This window comes from Phyllobates terribilis, unplaced genomic scaffold (assembly GCF_046119375.1).
Source record: "Phyllobates terribilis strain yellow unplaced genomic scaffold, ASM4611937v1 Scaffold_7__3_contigs__length_470593459, whole genome shotgun sequence".
In the NCBI taxonomy this organism is placed as follows: Eukaryota; Metazoa; Chordata; class Amphibia; order Anura; family Dendrobatidae; genus Phyllobates; species Phyllobates terribilis.
This window is the reverse complement of record NW_027362767.1, coordinates 28,616,940-28,634,761: the sequence shown is the minus strand read 5'-3', so window position 1 is coordinate 28,634,761 and position 17,822 is coordinate 28,616,940. Positions and strand designations below refer to the sequence as shown.

General features: G+C 44.8%; 1 protein-coding gene across 1 annotated transcript; it reads left to right on the top strand.

Annotated features, from left to right (window-relative positions):
- The first annotated feature begins 6,886 nt into the window (after positions 1-6,886).
- Positions 6,887-12,226, top strand: LOC141152842 (alpha-1-antitrypsin-like). Its single transcript, XM_073637494.1, has 4 exons — positions 6,887-7,571; positions 7,922-8,186; positions 11,511-11,658; positions 12,044-12,226. Exons 1-4 carry the CDS (start codon positions 6,890-6,892, stop codon positions 12,224-12,226), a joined length of 1,278 nt encoding a protein of 425 aa, XP_073493595.1. The 5' UTR covers positions 6,887-6,889.
- The last annotated feature ends 5,596 nt before the right edge of the window (positions 12,227-17,822 follow it).

Genomic DNA, 17,822 nt, shown 5'->3' with positions numbered 1-17,822 from the left:
AGGGTGCATAGGTCCCTGATCTGAGACCACTCCTCCAGCGTGATTTGCCCCACCTCTGAATCTCGTTGGCCCAGGCTATACATCAGAACGTATTGCACCAGGGCTTGTCGGTGCTGCCACAGTCGCTGCATGTGCAGAGTTGAATTCCACCGGGTAGGCACATCGCATTTTAGCCGGTGAAGTGGCAGGCCCAACGACTTCTGTAGAGATGTAAGTCGCTGAGCTGCGGGATGCGAACGGCGGAAGTGAGCACACAGCGACCGTGCCCTCTGCAGAAGGCCATCTAGTCTGGGATAGTGGGCTAAAAATTGCTGGACAACCAGGTTCAACACGTGAGCCATACAAGGCACGTGTGTGACATTGCCCCGGCGAAGGGCCGCACCCAGGTTTGCAGCATTGTCGCACACGGCCTTCCCTGGTTTCAGGTCCAGTGGAGACAACCATTCATGAAATTGGTTCTCCAGAGCTGACCACAACTCCTCAGCTGTGTGACTCACATTTCCCAGACATTTCAATGTAAAAACCGCCTGATGACGTTGAGCCCTACTGCCAGCATAGTAAGGAGGTGTGCAGGATCCCTTCTGCGCAGTTAGAAAGCTTGTGGCATGACCAGACAGGCTTTGGGTGCAGGTGGAAGACCGAGAGGAGGTTGAGGAGGCAGAAGCAGTGGAGGAACTTTGACATAAAGAGGATTGACGCACAACTCGTGGGGACAGCAAGACTTGGACAGCAGCCCCTTGTCCTGCTGTCACCATAGTTACCCAGTGCCCAGTCAGCGACATGTAACGCCCCTGTCCATGCCTACTCGTCCAAGTGTCTGTGGTGAAATGCACCCTGTCACACACAGAGTTTCTCAAAGAAGCGGTGATGTTGTGTGCGACATGCTGGTGGAGCGCAGGCACACCTTTCTTTGAGAAGTAGTGCCGACTGGGCATCTGGTACTGGGGCACTGCGACGGACATAAGGTCTCGAAAATCCTCTGTGTCCACTAGGCGGAAAGGCAGCATTTCTGTAGCCAAGAGCTTGCAGATGGTGAAATTCAACCTCTTAGCTTTCTCATGGCTAGGAGGAAATGGTCTTTTACTTGTCCACATCTGAGGGACCGAGGGCTGGCTATTGTGCTTAGACGGGGTTGATAAGGGTGTCCCCGGCAAACTGCCGGTCTGTGAGGAAGATGCAGGCGGACATGTTAGGTTGCCTTGATCCAAAGGTGGTGCTATCGATGTCGGACAGCGCTCAACACCAGCTGGTGTTCCCACCTCCAAAGAAAATGATGACCTGCCAATCACGCTGGCTATTGCGGGTAAAGAGGTGGCAGGTCTGCGCCCCAAAACAGGTGTGACTGCTGTCCCCCCAGTCACAGAGGATGAAGAGGCCGCGGATGCATAAGATATGGCAGACGGTGGTTGGCCCGACCGGCTAGGCCGCATTGTAGCACACTGAGCTTCCCACTGCAACTTATGCTTCATGTCCATGTGCCGGTTCATGCATGAAGTACTCAAACTATGTATTTTTTGGCCTCTACTTAGCTTTTGCTGACAAATGTTACAGATAACACGAGTTGGGTCATCTTTATCGATCTGAAAAAATGCCCAGGCTATGCAAGGCTTAGCACCCATGCGACCAGAAGAGCCACCACGACTTGTGGTGAGAGGCAGAGTTGTGTTTGAGGATGCAGTTGTTGACGTGCTTCCAGTACTACGTCTCTGTCCAGGAAGGCGCAACCTGACCTCGTCGTCACTAGCATCTTCCTGCACCTCCTCTGCTGACCTCATCTCTTGGCTGACTGTGGGTTGACAGTAAGTGGGATCTCCAACCTCATCATCATCACCCTGTGTGTTATCACACCCGTCGTCCTCAGAGCCAACCTGTTCCTGCCCTGACAAAAAACTAAAGTTGTCGCTCCAATCAGGTATTTGAGTCTTATCATCGTCTTCCTCATTGTCTCCACCAACAGGAGTTACAGTTTGGGAATGAGGGTCTACATTATGGTCAGAACCTTCTGCGTCTGGTCCTGGATCCGACTCATAAAGATTCTGGGCATCAGTGCAGATCATTTCCTCGTCTGGATTCACAGAAGCGCTGGAGTCGACCTCTGATTCTCAGGCTATAGTATGAGTAAACAGCTCTGCAGACTCAACCATCTGTTCTACCTCATACTTAGACGGGCAGCTGGAGATTTGGGAGCTGTGAGGAAGCAAGTGCGATTTGGGTGACACCTTTGAGGACTGGAGTATTTGTGATGTTGAAGTTGATGTGGAGGAGAGCCCACTTAAAGGAGCACTTGATATCCGTTGAAGCACCTGCTGTTTTTGTGCCTCATCTGGAATTTGTAGCGATTGGCGTGGCCGTAAGAAAGGGATCTTATCACATTGTCCGCTAAAAGAAGTAGACATTTTAGTTTGGCTGGAAGATGGTCTTTCTTCTGCAGATGTTACTGTTGCTTTAACACCTACCCCACGGACACAACTTTTTTCCCCTTCCCAACACGCCTATTCCCCTTTCCACCAGCAGCAGGCCTTTTTCCACTCATTTTGGTGGTTAACTAATTCACAACTCTGGAGTTGTTTGCACAAAAAAACAATGGATGGTAACCGAGCAGAGCTGAGTGGCCAAACTGTGGTATTAGGCCAAAACTATTGGCTGGGTTAGATGCAGAAAAAAATTATATTCAATTTGCAACCTGATGGAGGTCAGTATAGATGGACTAATACAACAAGTCCCACACACTGCTAGAAGCCCAATATTTTTTCAGAGGTAGATGCAGAAAAAAATATATTCAGTTTGCAACCTGATGGAGGTCAGTATAGATGGACTAACAGAGAAAGTCCCACACACTACTAGAAGGCCAAATATTTTTTCAGAGCTAGATGCAGAAAAAAATTATATTCAGTTTGCAACCTGATGGAGGTCTGTATAGATGGATTAATAGAACAAGACCCACACACAGCTAGAAGCCCAATATTTTTTCAGAGGTAGATGCAGAAAAAAATATATTCAGTTTGCAACCTGATGGAGGTCAGTATAGATGGACTAATACAACAAGTCCCACACACAGCTAGAAGCCCAATATTTTTTCAGAGGTAGATGCAGAAAAAAATATATTCAGTTTGCAACCTGATGGAGGTCAGTATAGATGGACTAATACAACAAGTCCCACACACAGCTAGAAGCCCAAATATTTTTTCAGAGGTACTGTAGATGCAGATAAAAATTATTTTTAATTTGCAACCTGATGGAGGTCAGTATAGATGGACTAATAGAGAAAGTCCGACACACTACTAGAAGGCCAAATATTTTTTCAGAGCTAGATGCAGAAAAAAATTATATTCAGTTTGCAACCTGATGGAGGTCTGTATAGATGGATTAATAGTACAAGACCCACACACAGCTAGAAGCCCAATAATTTTTCAGAGGTAGATGCAGAAAAAAATATATTCAGTTTGCAACCTGATGGAGGTCAGTATAGATGGACTAATACAACAAGTCCCACACACAGCTAGAAGCCCAATATTTTTTCAGAGGTAGATGCAGAAAAAAATATATTCAGTTTGCAACCTGATGGAGGTCAGTATAGGTGGACTAATAGAACAAGTCCCACACACTGCTAGAAGGCCAAATATTTTTTCAGAGCTAGATGCAGAAAAAAATTATATTCAGTTTGCAACCTGATGGAGGTCAGTATAGATGGATTAATAGAACAAGACCCACACACAGCTAGAAGCCCAATATTTTTTCAGAGGTAGATGCAGAAAAAAATTATATTCAGTTTGCAACCTGATGGAGGTCAGTATAGATGGATTAATAGAACAAGACCCACACACAGCTAGAAGCCCAATATTTTTTCATAGCTAGATGCAGAAAAAAATTATATTCAGTTTGCAACCTGATGGAGGTCAGTATAGATGGATTAATAGAACAAGACCCACACACAGCTAGAAGCCCAATATTTTTTCAGAGGTAGATGCAGAAAAAAATATATTCAGTTTGCAACCTGATGGAGGTCAGTATAGATGGACTAATACAACAAGTCCCACACACAGCTAGAAGCCCAATATTTTTTCAGAGGTAGATGCAGAAAAAAATATATTCAGTTTGCAACCTGATGGAGGTCAGTATAGATGGACTAATACAACAAGTCCCACACACAGCTAGAAGCCCAATATTTTTTCAGAGGTAGATGCAGAAAAAAATATATTCAGTTTGCAACCTGATGGAGGTCAGTATAGATGGACTAAAACAACAAGTCCCACACACAGCTAGAAGCCCAAATATTTTTTCAGAGGTACTGTAGATGCAGATAAAAATTATTTTTAATTTGCAACCTGATGGAGGTCAGTATAGATGGACTAATAGAGAAAGTCCGACACACTACTAGAAGGCCAAATATTTTTTCAGAGCTAGATGCAGAAAAAAATTATATTCAGTTTGCAACCTGATGGAGGTCAGTATAGATGGATTAATAGAACAAGACCCACACACAGCTAGAAGCCCAATATTTTTTCAGAGGTAGATGCAGAAAAAAATATATTCAGTTTGCAACCTGATGGAGGTCAGTATAGATGGACTAACAGAGAAAGTCCCACACACTACTAGAAGGCCAAATATTTTTTCAGAGCTAGATGCAGAAAAAAATTATATTCAGTTTGCAACCTGATGGAGGTCTGTATAGATGGATTAATAGAACAAGACCCACACACAGCTAGAAGCCCAATATTTTTTCAGAGGTAGATGCAGAAAAAAATATATTCAGTTTGCAACCTGATGGAGGTCAGTATAGATGGACTAATACAACAAGTCCCACACACAGCTAGAAGCCCAATATTTTTTCAGAGGTAGATGCAGAAAAAAATATATTCAGTTTGCAACCTGATGGAGGTCAGTATAGATGGACTAATAGAACAAGTCCCACACACTGCTAGAAGGCCAAATATTTTTTCAGAGCTAGATGCAGAAAAAAATTATATTCAGTTTGCAACCTGATGGAGGTCAGTATAGATGGATTAATAGAACAGGACCCACACACAGCTAGAAGCCCAATATTTTTTCAGAGGTAGATGCAGAAAAAAATTATATTCAGTTTGCAACCTGATGGAGGTCAGTATAGATGGATTAATAGAACAAGACCCACACACAGCTAGAAGCCCAATATTTTTTCAGAGGTAGATGCAGAAAAAAATTATATTCAGTTTGCAACCTGATGGAGGTCAGTATAGATGGATTAATAGAACAAGACCCACACACAGCTAGAAGCCCAATATTTTTTCAGAGGTAGATGCAGAAAAAAATTATATTCAGTTTGCAACCTGATGGAGGTCAGTATAGATGGATTAATAGAACAAGACCCACACACAGCTAGAAGCCCAATATTTTTTCAGAGCTAGATGCAGAAAAAATTTAGATTCAGTTTGCAACCTGATGGAGGTCAGTATAGATGGACTAATAGAATGATGCTATGCCCAAAAGATTTTACTTCACTAGGTGCAGTAAAAAAATTGGTATTCTATACACAGGTGGTATATCTTGCAACACAGATAGGCTACTCCACTGACTAACACACTCTGCAATAGGCCAAAAAGGATTAGCTTTGCTAGATTCAGCCAAATGCTGTGAAAAAAACTTGCACAGCACTGGCACAGACCTGCCTGGCAAAAACTGATAGGAACTGATGTAGCCTAGTCCTGAAAAGGACTCCAATTACAATTAGTCTTTACTCCCACAACCTATCTATTTAAGAGCACAGACCTGCCTGATAAAAGTCGTAGGAAATGCTGTAACCTAGTCCTTAAAAGGACTGCAATCACAACTATTCCCTGCTCCCAAGCTATCTGTATATTTGTGCGAAAATTGGCTTGAAATTAACAAGGTATAGCGCACACAGCAACAGCGGTGCCGTCTAACACGCAGCTGCAGCAGTGAGAAAATGGTGGCGACGGGGAAAATGGCTTGGTCTTATAGGGCAAGGACATGTGACATACACTGCCAATGACACATGCCCTTGCTTGTGTGAAAAAACGCACTTCGCTCCGTGTGTGCGCTGCTGATAGGCTGACAGATTGCACCTCCCCACTGTAAATGCGGGAAAGAGAAAAAAAAATGGAGATCTTCATTGTTCCTGCAGAGAACCATCCCCTGCCCCTCCCCCACCCCGCTGTACACTCAAACTGCGTATTAACATTAATTTTCATCATTACTGAGAAAAAATCCAGTTATGATTTTGGTGCACGAACAGTTATCGAACATAACCTCGAACAGCCGAATTTTTCTCAAATTGTTCGTGTTCGCCGAACGGCTCGAACACCGCCCAAAACAGCTCGAATTTGAGATTGGCGAACAGTTCGAGTAGAACAACGCTCATCTCTGCTCCTTACCTTGACATGCCAGAGCCGGTATGTCCCTCTCCACAAGGAGAAACGTTACCCCTTAGACCTCAATCCCGAGCCTCTCACCTAGCCAAATCAGTTCTCATATTTTGTATTGACGATGGCCAACAGTCCAAAACACCGTGTCTGCAAATTTAGATTCTGATTTGGCTATTATCCTAAGTCATATTGCACGACACGTGAAAGGGTCGATTGTGACTTGTAGGATTGCTGCTTCCAATAGGTGGTGCTATAGAGTTCAAGTCCTCTTTTTCTCTGAAGAGGAAATTTGCATACAATAATTATTATATCTACAGGTTTTTTTTCTCTAATTGGTGGTTTTCTATTACTAGGAAATGTTCAATAACCAGCATTTTCCATTGAAATGAACCAATAGATAGTTATGAAGTTGTTTCTGGACGAGAGCAGTCATGTTGGGTAACTGTGGACAGTATATAGATGACATCATTTTTTATTACATTCAGCATAATCTGACTCAGTGAAATGTTTCTTTGTCTTGCAGAAGCATGAGGGTCTTTCTGTTTTTGGGAGTGGCTCTACTTTTTACATTGGCTTTGGCCGATCATCATGAGGGTGATCATCTTGAGATGGATGACCACCATGATCATAAGGACAACCATCACAAAAAAGGGGAGCATCTCGTCAAAGAGCACCACCATCAGCATAACGAGTCAATGCCTTGCCACAAGATAGCTCAATACAATTCCAAATTCTCATTTGACCTGTATCGGCAGGTGGCTCTAGATCATCCTTCTGAGAACATTGTCTTCTCCCCGGTCAGTATTTCTACTGCATTTGCTTTCATGTCTCTTGGTGCTAAGGCTCAGACCCTCTCACAGATCATTGAAGGAATCGGTTTCAACACTACTGAGATCTCAGAGCAGGAAATCCATGAAGGTTTCCACCATCTTCTAGTTCTCCTGAATGATGTGAACAGGGAGCTGAAGCTCAGCGGTGGGAATGCACTCTTCATCTCCCAAGAACACAAGATTCTCCAGACTTTCTTAGACGAGGCCAAGAAACTTTACCACTCTGAGGCGTTCTCTACTGACTTCAAGAACAGCGAAGAAGCCAAAAATCAAATCAACAGTTACGTAGAGAAAAACACCCATGGCAAGATCTCCGAGCTGCTGGACAGTGTAGACAGAGACGCCATCTTTGTCCTCATCAACTACATTTATTTTAAAGGTAATCACTTACATTATAACACATATTAATTTCAAGCTTGTATCCCTTCACCCTCTGTATTGCCTTAAGGACTCATTTTAGAATTTTTCTAAGACATATAAGGGGTAAGCTACTAAAATATGACTTTTGTTAGCAGTAATGAGAGGCCAGAATATTTCTATTGGGTGTTGGACATGGATGGCTGCACTAGTAGATAAGTAAGGCTGCAGTATACTCCACTGCCAGGCCATTATTGGGTGTCAATAGTATCAGCCACATAAAATCGCAGCTCAGTCATTATCCCTTCATACAAGACATAATACAATGCTATAATAACATATTACTATTATTTTTTCTTTATTTCTTTATAGCAAAATGGGAAAATCCATTTGATATGGAATATACAAAGGAGGGAGATTTTCACGTCAATGAGAACAAAACTGTGAAGGTGTCGTTCATGAGAAGAATAGGATTTTACAAGGTGGCCATCACTGATGAGGCCACCGTGGTCTCCATATCCTACAAAGGAGATGCTGGTGCTTTATTCATCCTGCCAGAGAAGGGGAAGTTATCTGAAATGGAACAGAATTTAAACACAATTTCAATTTATAAGTTTAAGAATTCATTGCACAGCAGGTGAGGAAGTATCGACTTATATAAAATGAAAAAAAAATAAAGCAGCACCGATGCAATAAAGTGGGGGTGTAAAATAAAATAAAATAAAATCAACAGCGCTCCAATTCCATATACGTAAAAATGCTGCATTAACTCCAAACCCAAAAATACTACTTGTTAATTCTATCTATCCAAATATTATACCGATCATATTTATTTATTTTTCTCTTTTTTGTATGACAGCATTAGAGATTTTTTTCTTATCCATAACTGAGAGGAGTTGGAGTCATAGTCAGCCATTATTGAGGCTATGGAGGACGGTCTGTAGTCACCCGGTCACCCACTTAGTGTATAAGTGTGTTCCTTCTCCTCTTTGTGTAGCTGTCATTCCTGTATATTCATCTCTCACAATCACAACCCTATGTCTACTTTTCCATCATGGAGTAAATGGGGGCATTGTTATAGTGAGGTAGTGACGCTTGTGTGCACCACAGGAGGTAGCAAAAAAGTTTCTTCAAAGTTGGGCACATCCCGTGAGAACAAAACTATACAGTACATATATGGACATATGTATATATACTTCATTATCAGCAGTATATATAACCCCAATGTGTGCCCCTATCCCCCCATATAAGACCATAATTGTGTAAGCATCTTATGTATAGGGAGGTTCTGCAGGTGTAAGGACATGTATCAGTGATGGCGAGGGTGATTGTATTCATACGCGGATTATAATGAGGGCAATCTGGGCTACCGCCCGGGGCTCCAGGGGACCCATGGCCAGATTGCCCTCATTATAATATGTGGGCGCCAATGCGGCACATACCTGCAGGCAGAGGCGAGGGGGCCCCGGACTGCTCCCTCAGCAGCGGCGCACGGCCGCTGCTTCTTCTTCGGCCGGGGCCAGCACTGCACCTGTTAACTTCCCTGTGTGCTGGCCCGGCCGCGTCACAGCTAGGAGACACGGCCCTGTGCGCGGCCGTGTCTGCTAGTGTTACGTCACGCCCAGCCTGGGGATGGTAAGTGTGTGAGTGAGTGTGTGTGTGTGCAGGCAGATATCATTGTGTGATGTCTGTTTATATGTATTTTTGTGTTTCAAATGTATATGCTTGTGTGCGTGCGTGACTGCGTGCGGCCTCCTGCTGTCTCTGGGGGGGTGCTGTGCGGCCTCCCGCTGTAGCTGGGGGGCGCCGTGCGGCCTCCCGCTGTGTATAGATGGCTACGTGCGGTCTCCCGCTGTATCTGGGGGGCGCCGTGTGGCCTCCCGCTGTGTATAGATGGCTACGTGTGGCCTCCCACTGTGTATAGATGGCTACATGTGGTCTCCTGCTGTGTATAGATGGCTACGTTCGGCCTCCTGCTTTAATAGATGGCTACATGCGGCCTCCTGCTGTGTATAGGAGGATTGTGGCAGCTCATACACTGTGTGCAGAATTATTAGGCAAGTTGTATTTTAGAGGATTATTTTTATTATTGATCAACAACTATGTTCTCAATCAACCCAAAAGACTCATAAATATTCAAGCTTAATATTTTTGGAAGTTGGAGTGTTTTTTTTAGATTTGGCTATCTTAGGAGGATATCTGTTTGTGCAGGTAACTATTACTGTGCCGAATTATTAGGCAACTTAATAAAAACCAAATATAATCCCACCTCACTTGTTTATTTTCACCAGGTAAACCAATATCAGTGCACAAAATTTAGAAATAAACATTTCTGACATGCAAAAACAAAAACCAAAAAAATTAGTGATCAATATAGCCACCTTTCTTTATGATGACACTCAGCAGCCTCCATCCATAGATTCCGTCAGTTGCTTGATTTGTTTTCGATCAACATTGTGTCTCCCAGATACTGTTCCGAGAGGTGTACTGTTTTCCCTCCCTCTAGATCTCACATTTTATGATGGACCACAGGTTCTCTATGGGGTTCAGATCAGGTGAACAAGGGGGCCATGCCATTATTTTTTCTTCTTTTAGACCTTTACTGGCCAGCCACAATGTGGAGTAGTTGGATGCATGTGATGGAGCATTGTCCTGCATGAAACTCATGTTTTTCTTGAACGATACCGACTTCTTCCTGTACCACTGCTTGAAGAAGTTGTCTTCCAGAAACTGGCAGTAGGTCTGGGAGTTGAGCTTCACTCCATCCTCAACCCAAAAAGGTCCCACAAGTTCATCTTTGAGGATACCAGCCCATACCAGTACCCCACCTCCATCTTGCTGGCGTCTGAGTCGGAGTGGAGCTCTCTGCCCTTTACTGATCCAGCCTCTGGCCCATCCATCTGGCCCATCAAGAGTCACTCTCATTTCATCAGTCCATAAAACCTTTGAAAAATCAGTCTTAAGATATTTCTTGGCCCATTCTTGATGTTTTATCTTATGTTTCTTGTTCAAAGGTGGTCATTTTTCAACCTTCCTTACCTTGGCCATGTCCCTGAGTATCGCACACCTTGTGGTTTTTGATACTCCAGTAACGTTGCAGCTCTGAAATATGGCAAAACTGGTGGTGAATGGCATCTTGGCAGCTTCACGCTTGATTTTCCTTAATTCATGGGCAGTTATTTTGCGCCTTTTTTGGCCAGCATGCTTCTTGCGACCCTGTTGGCTATTTGCCATGAAACGCTTGATTGTTCGGTGATTGCGCTTCAAAAGTTTGGAATTTTCAAGACTGCTGCATCCCTCTGCAAGACATCTCACAATTTTGGACTTTTCAGAGCCCGTCAAATCTCTCTTCTGACCCATTTTGCCAAAGGAAAGGAAGTTGCCTAATAATTAAGCGCACCTTATATAGGGTGTTGATGTCATTAGTCAACACCCCTCCTCATTACAGAGATGCAATCACCAGATTTACTTAATTGGTAGTTGGCTCTCAAGCCTATGCAGCTTGGAGTAGGACAACATGTATAAAAAGTATCATGTGAGCAAAATACTCATTTGCCTAATAATTCGGCACACAGTGTATTGTGTGTAGGGTCTCATACTGTATATAGGGGATTTCATCATACCTACAATATTAAGTCATACAATTAATGTAAAAAAATTATTATAATTCATATATTAATATTGTGCCAAATTAATTTCGCGTGAACTATCACATGATCTATCACAGGGGATCATGTGACATGTGATACATCAGGTGTGTGTGTGTGTGGGGGGGGGGGGGGGGGGCGCGCCTTCTAAACTGCCCGGGGCCCTTGCTACTCTTAATCCACCCCTGATTGTATTATTACAGAAGGGTCCATGTTTGGAGGTTTCCGCGCTATGAAGCATCTGCACATTATCTCATGATGTCCTGAGGTTATATATCATTTTTACTTCTGCTCTTGATTTTACTTTATTTTAGGTTTGTGGACCTACAATTCCCTAAATTCTCTATCACCGGTACTGTCAACCTTAAAGAAACATTAAGTAAGATGGGCATAGTAGACGTCTTCTCAGACAACGCTGATCTATCTGATATCACCGGAGGAGCCAATGTAAAGATTTCTAAGGTAAAATCTATCTATCTATAAAGTAATAAATCAGGCAGGACTCCAAATATTGCAAAAGAAAAAAATGGATTTTTATTAGCCCATGGAGCGTGGCAACGTTTCGGTTACAAGGAACCATTTTCCAATGTAAACAAAATGTTGCCACGCCACATGGGCTAATAAAAATCCACTTTTTTCTTTTGCAATATTTGGAGTGCTGTCTGATTTTTAATACGTTCTATTTACCTTACAACTAGACAGCTGTTTGGGAGGCCGTGCACCTGGCTTTTGCCTTTATTGTGCTGTTCCTTCTTTCTTTTTAAATCTATCTATTTATCCATCTATCTGTGTGTCTATATCTTAAGGCTATGAACTATAATAAGCTTCTTCTTCTCAACCTCTGCAGGCTGTCCATAAAGCTGTGCTCAATGTTAATGAGCATGGGACGGAGGCGGCCGGCGCAACAGCACTTGAAGGAACTTTCATGATGCTTCCAACAAGTGTCAAATATAACCGTCCCTTTATTTTTACAGTCTATGATCTTAAGGCCAAGAGTGTTCTTTTCACTGGAAGAGTCTTTAACCCCTAGGAAAGATTGCCTAAAAAAAAAACTTTCCTTCAATAAAATGTTACATTTTCTCTTTGTTGTCACTTATTTTATATAATTGTTTCATTTATTTGACCACCTCGGGCTTGTCCACCCCAGGAGATCACCAGAAAGGCAAACACTGCACCACTGCTGACCCCAAGGAAGAGAACAGTTGTCAATTGACAGTCGCTCCTCTATGTAATGTCCACAATGATTTCTAATTGAGGAATACATTTAGAAAATGTAAAGTGAAGGAGAACATGAGACTGACACTGTGAAGCCTCCAAGCATCAGAATGGTAAGCCGGAGAATAAAAGACCTACTGGATCCCAGGGTCTTGGTCATCAGTCTGCTGTAAAGTGATCCCGCTGTCCTCTAGGTCACTTCCATGGGATTGTGTTTTCTCCAGTGTGGACCCAACTAGTCTGCTTCTCCATTATGTTATATACAGTACTTAAGATTTTCTAAGTGGTCAATCCATCTAGGTGACCTCTAGTGCTCCCCATCTTAGGACTCTTGACTATTAGCCAAACATAAAGTGGAGTTTCTCAAGTTATATGATAAATAACAAAAAAGAATTGTGCCAGGAACAAAATACAACCAATATCTTAATAAAAAATTTTAATTTTTATTGTAAGAATTCATTAAAACATGTACCGTATTTTTTGGACTATAAGACACACTTTTTTTCTCCAAAATTTTGGAGGAAAGTGGGGAGTGCGTCTTATAGTCCGAATACTATATACATGTATATACTGTATTATTATTATTATTATTTATTATTATAGCGCCATTTATTCCATGGCGCTTTACATGTGAAAAAGGGGTATAATACAAGTACAATTACAATAATCTTGAACACAATGTGACAGCGACTGGTACAGGAGGAGCGAGGACCCTGCCCGCGAGGGCTCACAATCTACGAGGGATGGGTGAGGATACAGTAGGTGAGGGTAGAGCTGGTCGTGCAGCAGTATGGTGGAGTGGTGGTTACTGCAGGTTGTAGGCTTGTCGGAAGAGGTGGGTCTTCAGGTTCCTTTTGAAGGTTTCCACGGTAGGCGAGAGTCTGATACGTTGGGGTAGAGAGTTCCAGAGTAGGGCGGAAGCACAGGAGACATCTTGTATACGGTTGTGGGAGGAGGAGATAAGAGGGGAGTAGAGCAGGAGATCTTGTGGGGATCGGAGGTTGCGTGCATGTATGTAACGGGAGACTAGGTCGGAGATATATGGAGGAGACAGGTTGTGAATGGCTTTGTATGTCATGGTTAGGGTTTTGAACTAGAGTCTCAGAGCAATGGGGAGCCAGTGAAGAGATTGACAGAGAGGAGAGGCCGGGGAATAGTGGGGGGACAGGTTGATTAGTCGAGCAGCAGAGTTTAGGATAGATTGGAGGGGTGCGAGAGTGTTAGAGGGGAGGCCACACAGCAGGAGGTTGCAGTAGTCAAGGCGGGAGATGATGAGGGCGTGCACTAGTGTTTTTGCAGATTCATGGTTCAGGAATGTGCGGATCCGGGAGATATTTTTGAGTTGGAGTCGGCAGGAAGTGGAAAGGGCTTGGATTTGTGGTTTGAAGGAGAGTTCCGAGTCCAGGGTTACCCCAAGGCAGCGAGCTTGAGGGACTGGGGAGAGTGGGCAGCCATTGACGTTGATAGATAGGTCAGTTGGGAGGGTTGAATGAGATGGCGGAAAGATGATGAATTCTGTTTTGTCCATGTTAAATTTTAGAAATCTGGCAGAGAAGAAGGCTGAAATAGCAGACAGACATTGTGAGATTTTGGTTAATAAGGAGGTGATATCGGGTCCAGAGAGGTAGATCTGTGTGTCATCAGCATAGAGGTGATAATGAAAGCCATGAGACTCTATGAGCTGTCCCAGGCCTAAGGTGTAGATGGAGAAGAGCAGGGGTCCTATAACTGAACCTTGGGGGACACCGACAGATAGGGGGCGAGATGAAGAGGTGGTGTGTGAGTGGGAGACACTGAATGTCCGGTCTGTTAGGTATGAGGAGATCCAGGATAGGGCCAAGTCTGTAATGCCGAGAGATGAGAGAGTCTGGAGTAAGAGGGAATGGTCCACTGTGTCAAAGGCAGATGACAGGTCTAGGAGGAGGAGGACAGAGTAGTGTCGCTTAGATTTGGTGGTTACTAGGTCGTTTGTGACTTTAGTCAGTACAGTTTCAGTAGAATGGTGCGGTCAGAAACCAGATTGTAGGCGATCAAAGAGGGAGCAGGAGGAGAGGTGGGAGGACAGTTCAGAATGGACATGTTGTTCCAGTAGTTTTGAGGCATAGGGGAGAAGTGATATGGGGCGATAGCTAGACACGGAGGATGGGTCAAGGGACGGCTTTTTGAGGATGGGTGTGATTGAGGCATGTTTGAAGCATGAGGGGAAAACACCAGTTGTTAGTGACAGGTTGAAGAGGTGGGCTAGGGCTGGGATGAAGAGAGTGGTAAGGTTTGGGATGAGGTGGGACGGGATTGGGTCAAGTTTACAGGTGTTGAGGTGTGATTTGGAAAGTAAGGAGGAAAGTTGATCTTCAGAAATGGTGGAGAATGTAGTTTTGGAGGAGGAGGGTTGAGTAGGTGTGAGGAGGGGTGGTGGGGGCTTTAGGCAAAAACTTTGTCTGATGGTGTCAATCTTCTGCTTGAAGAATGAGGCAAAGTCTTCAGCTGAAATAAGAGGAGAGGGAGGAGGCACTGGGGGACGGAGGAGAGAATTGAAGGTGTTGAATAGTTGTTTAGGGTTGTGAGACAGGGAGGATATGAGAGATGCAAAGTATATTTGTTTTGCTGCAGTGAGTGTGGACTTGAAGGTAGTGAGGGACTGTTTGAATGCGATGAAGTGCTCATGGGAGTGGGACCTTTTCCATCTACGTTCAGCAACCCTGGAGGCCCGTCGCAGTTCTTTAGTTAGGCTGGTGTGCCAGGGTTGTCTGTTGAGTGTGCGAGCCTTGGTATGCGTGAAGGGGGCGACCGAATCGAGAGCTGCAGCTGTTGTGGTGTTGTATAAAGTGGCAGCAGCATCTGCATCATGTAAGGAACTAATGTCTGTAAGAGGGAGGAGGGATTCAGAGAGAGAGTGTAGGTCAAGGTGTTAGAGATTTCTACGAGGGTATGCAAGTTTGTGGAGTGGGGATTGTTGCCCCGGGGAGGAGAGAGAAGAGAATGTGAGTAGGTTGTGGTCAGAAAGAGGGAGAGGTGAGTTAGAGAGGTTAGATAGGGAACAGAGGCGGGTGAAGATGAGGTCCAGCGTGTGGCCATCTTTGTGGGTGGGTGTGGAAGACCACTGAGTAAGACCAAAGGAGGAAGTCAGGGATAGAAGCTTAGAGGCAGCTGAGAGGGAAGTGTCAATGGGGATGTTAAAGTCGCCCATGAGGATAGTGGGGATGTCAACGGAGAGGAAATGAAGTAGCCAGGTGGTGAAGTGGTCAAAGAAAGTGGTGGTTGATCCTGGGGGGCGGTAAATAACAGCTAGTTGGAGGTTGGATGGGGAGTAGATGCGCACGCAGTGCACTTCAAAAGAGGGGAGAGTAATTGCGGGCGGCAGTGGGATATGGGTGAAGGAGCAGTTATCTGAGAGGAGGAAACCTATTCCTCCACCGTGCTTGCCGGTGGGGCGGGAGGTATGGGAGAGGTGGAATCCGCCATACGAAAGTGCAGCAGGAGAGGTTGTATCGGAGGGGGTGAGCCAGGTTTCAGTGATGCCGAGGAAGGAAAGCTTGTTAGTGATGAAGAGATTGTGAATGTAGGAAAGTTTATTGCAGACAGAGCGAGCGTTCCATAGAGCTCCTGTTAGTGGAACTGGGGAAGCGGGGGCTAGGCGGATGGGTATAAGGTTAGAAGAGTTACGAGAGTTTGGGATAGATCATGGGTAGGAGGTAGAAGTGATTGTAGGGATGTGGTGAGGAGGGCCGGGATTTGGAGAGATGTCGCCGACAGTAAGGAGGAGCAGAGAAAGTGTTATTAGGTGGGAGCAGGAGAGGGCATGAGGTGGCTGTCTGTGTTTGGAGGAGGTTAGATGGGTGGGGAGAATGGAGGGAGAGATGAAGAGTTCCTTACTAGGTGTAGGGATTATGGGTGGTTGAAAAAAGTGAAGGATTAAGGGGGTGAGAATGAAAACAAAGACAAACATTGTTTACTGTGACTTAGTATCTAGTTACCTTCAGTTCAATTCAGGATTAATTCAAATTTCAGACACTTCAGCTCATGGACACTTAAGCTGAGGGACACAGACTCCAAGTTCTCAATATATGGGCTACAGAATGCATTCAGCTGTGAAGCAGATGGGAGTGGTCTGTGCTCATCTTGATCAGCTGATTAGATTGAACCAGATGCTGGATGCTCAAAACAGAATAAACAAGGCCATAAATGAAAGTGGGCGTGGCTGGGTCACATACCAGTGGGAAATAAGGGTAGAGAAATATAGAGAAATCTGCATGGGGGTCAAGACGGAAAAGCTGTGTGACGTACACACATGGGTTGTAGTGAATATTCATGGTCTTTAATAGCGGGCACACAGACTGCCGAGCGCAGCAGGAGCCGAGCTGCGGTACAGTGTGCCGGCTATTGAAGAGACTGAATGGTCACTGCTCCCCACGCACAGAGTCCCGGCGTTGGGAGCAGTGACTATTCCAGCACAGCGTCTCGCACTGTGTGAGGGCGCATGGCAGGGACGCCATGTGCAGCTCACACAGTGAGAGTGTCGGCAGCAGAGCGGGACAGCGCTGGAGGAGAGAGGAGGTGAGCATGATTATTTTTTTTTTTGTGGGCAGCGTGATGGGGGCTCAAGGGGTGCCATGCATACCAGGATGGGGGCTCAAGGGGTGCCATGCATACCAGTATGGGGGCTCAAGGGGTGCCATGCATACCAGGATGGGGGCTCAAGGGGTGCCATGCATACCAGGATGGGGGCTCAAGGGGTGCCATGCATACCAGGATGGAGGCTCAAGGGGTGCCATGTATAACAGGATGGGGGATCAAGGGGTGCCATGAATTCCAGGATGGGGGCTCAAAGGGTGCCATTAATACCAGGATGGGGGATCAAGGGGTGCCATGCATACCAGGATGGGATGGGGGCCACGTATACCAGGAAGGAGGGGCCATACATACCAGGATGGAGGATATTAACAGAATTGGGGGACATTACCCCAATAACAGTGTCAGCAGTAGACCCCCTCCCCTATAACAGGGCATCATGACTAGAGATGAGCGGTGTTCGACTAGAACTGTTCGCCAATCTCAAATTCGAGCTGTTTTGGGCGGTGTTCGAGTTGTTCGACGAACCCGAACGATTTGCAAAAAATTCGGCTGTTCGAGGTTATGTTCGATAACTGTTCGTGCACCAAAAGCGTGTCCTGCATGTCTGGTGCTATTTAGAGCACCAATCATGTAGGAATTGTCTGCCACTCACTGTAATGCCACAGCCATGGTGGTTGTGGCATTACAGTGATTGCCCAAATCGATGGGAACAGTGCCAACAGTGAAACATGAAAAGCCGGCAATTCAGCAGCGGCATACACCGGTACCCGACAATTTAGAACCGAAAGGATAGAGCTTCACACATAGATTAGATAGATATAAACATGTCAGCCACATAT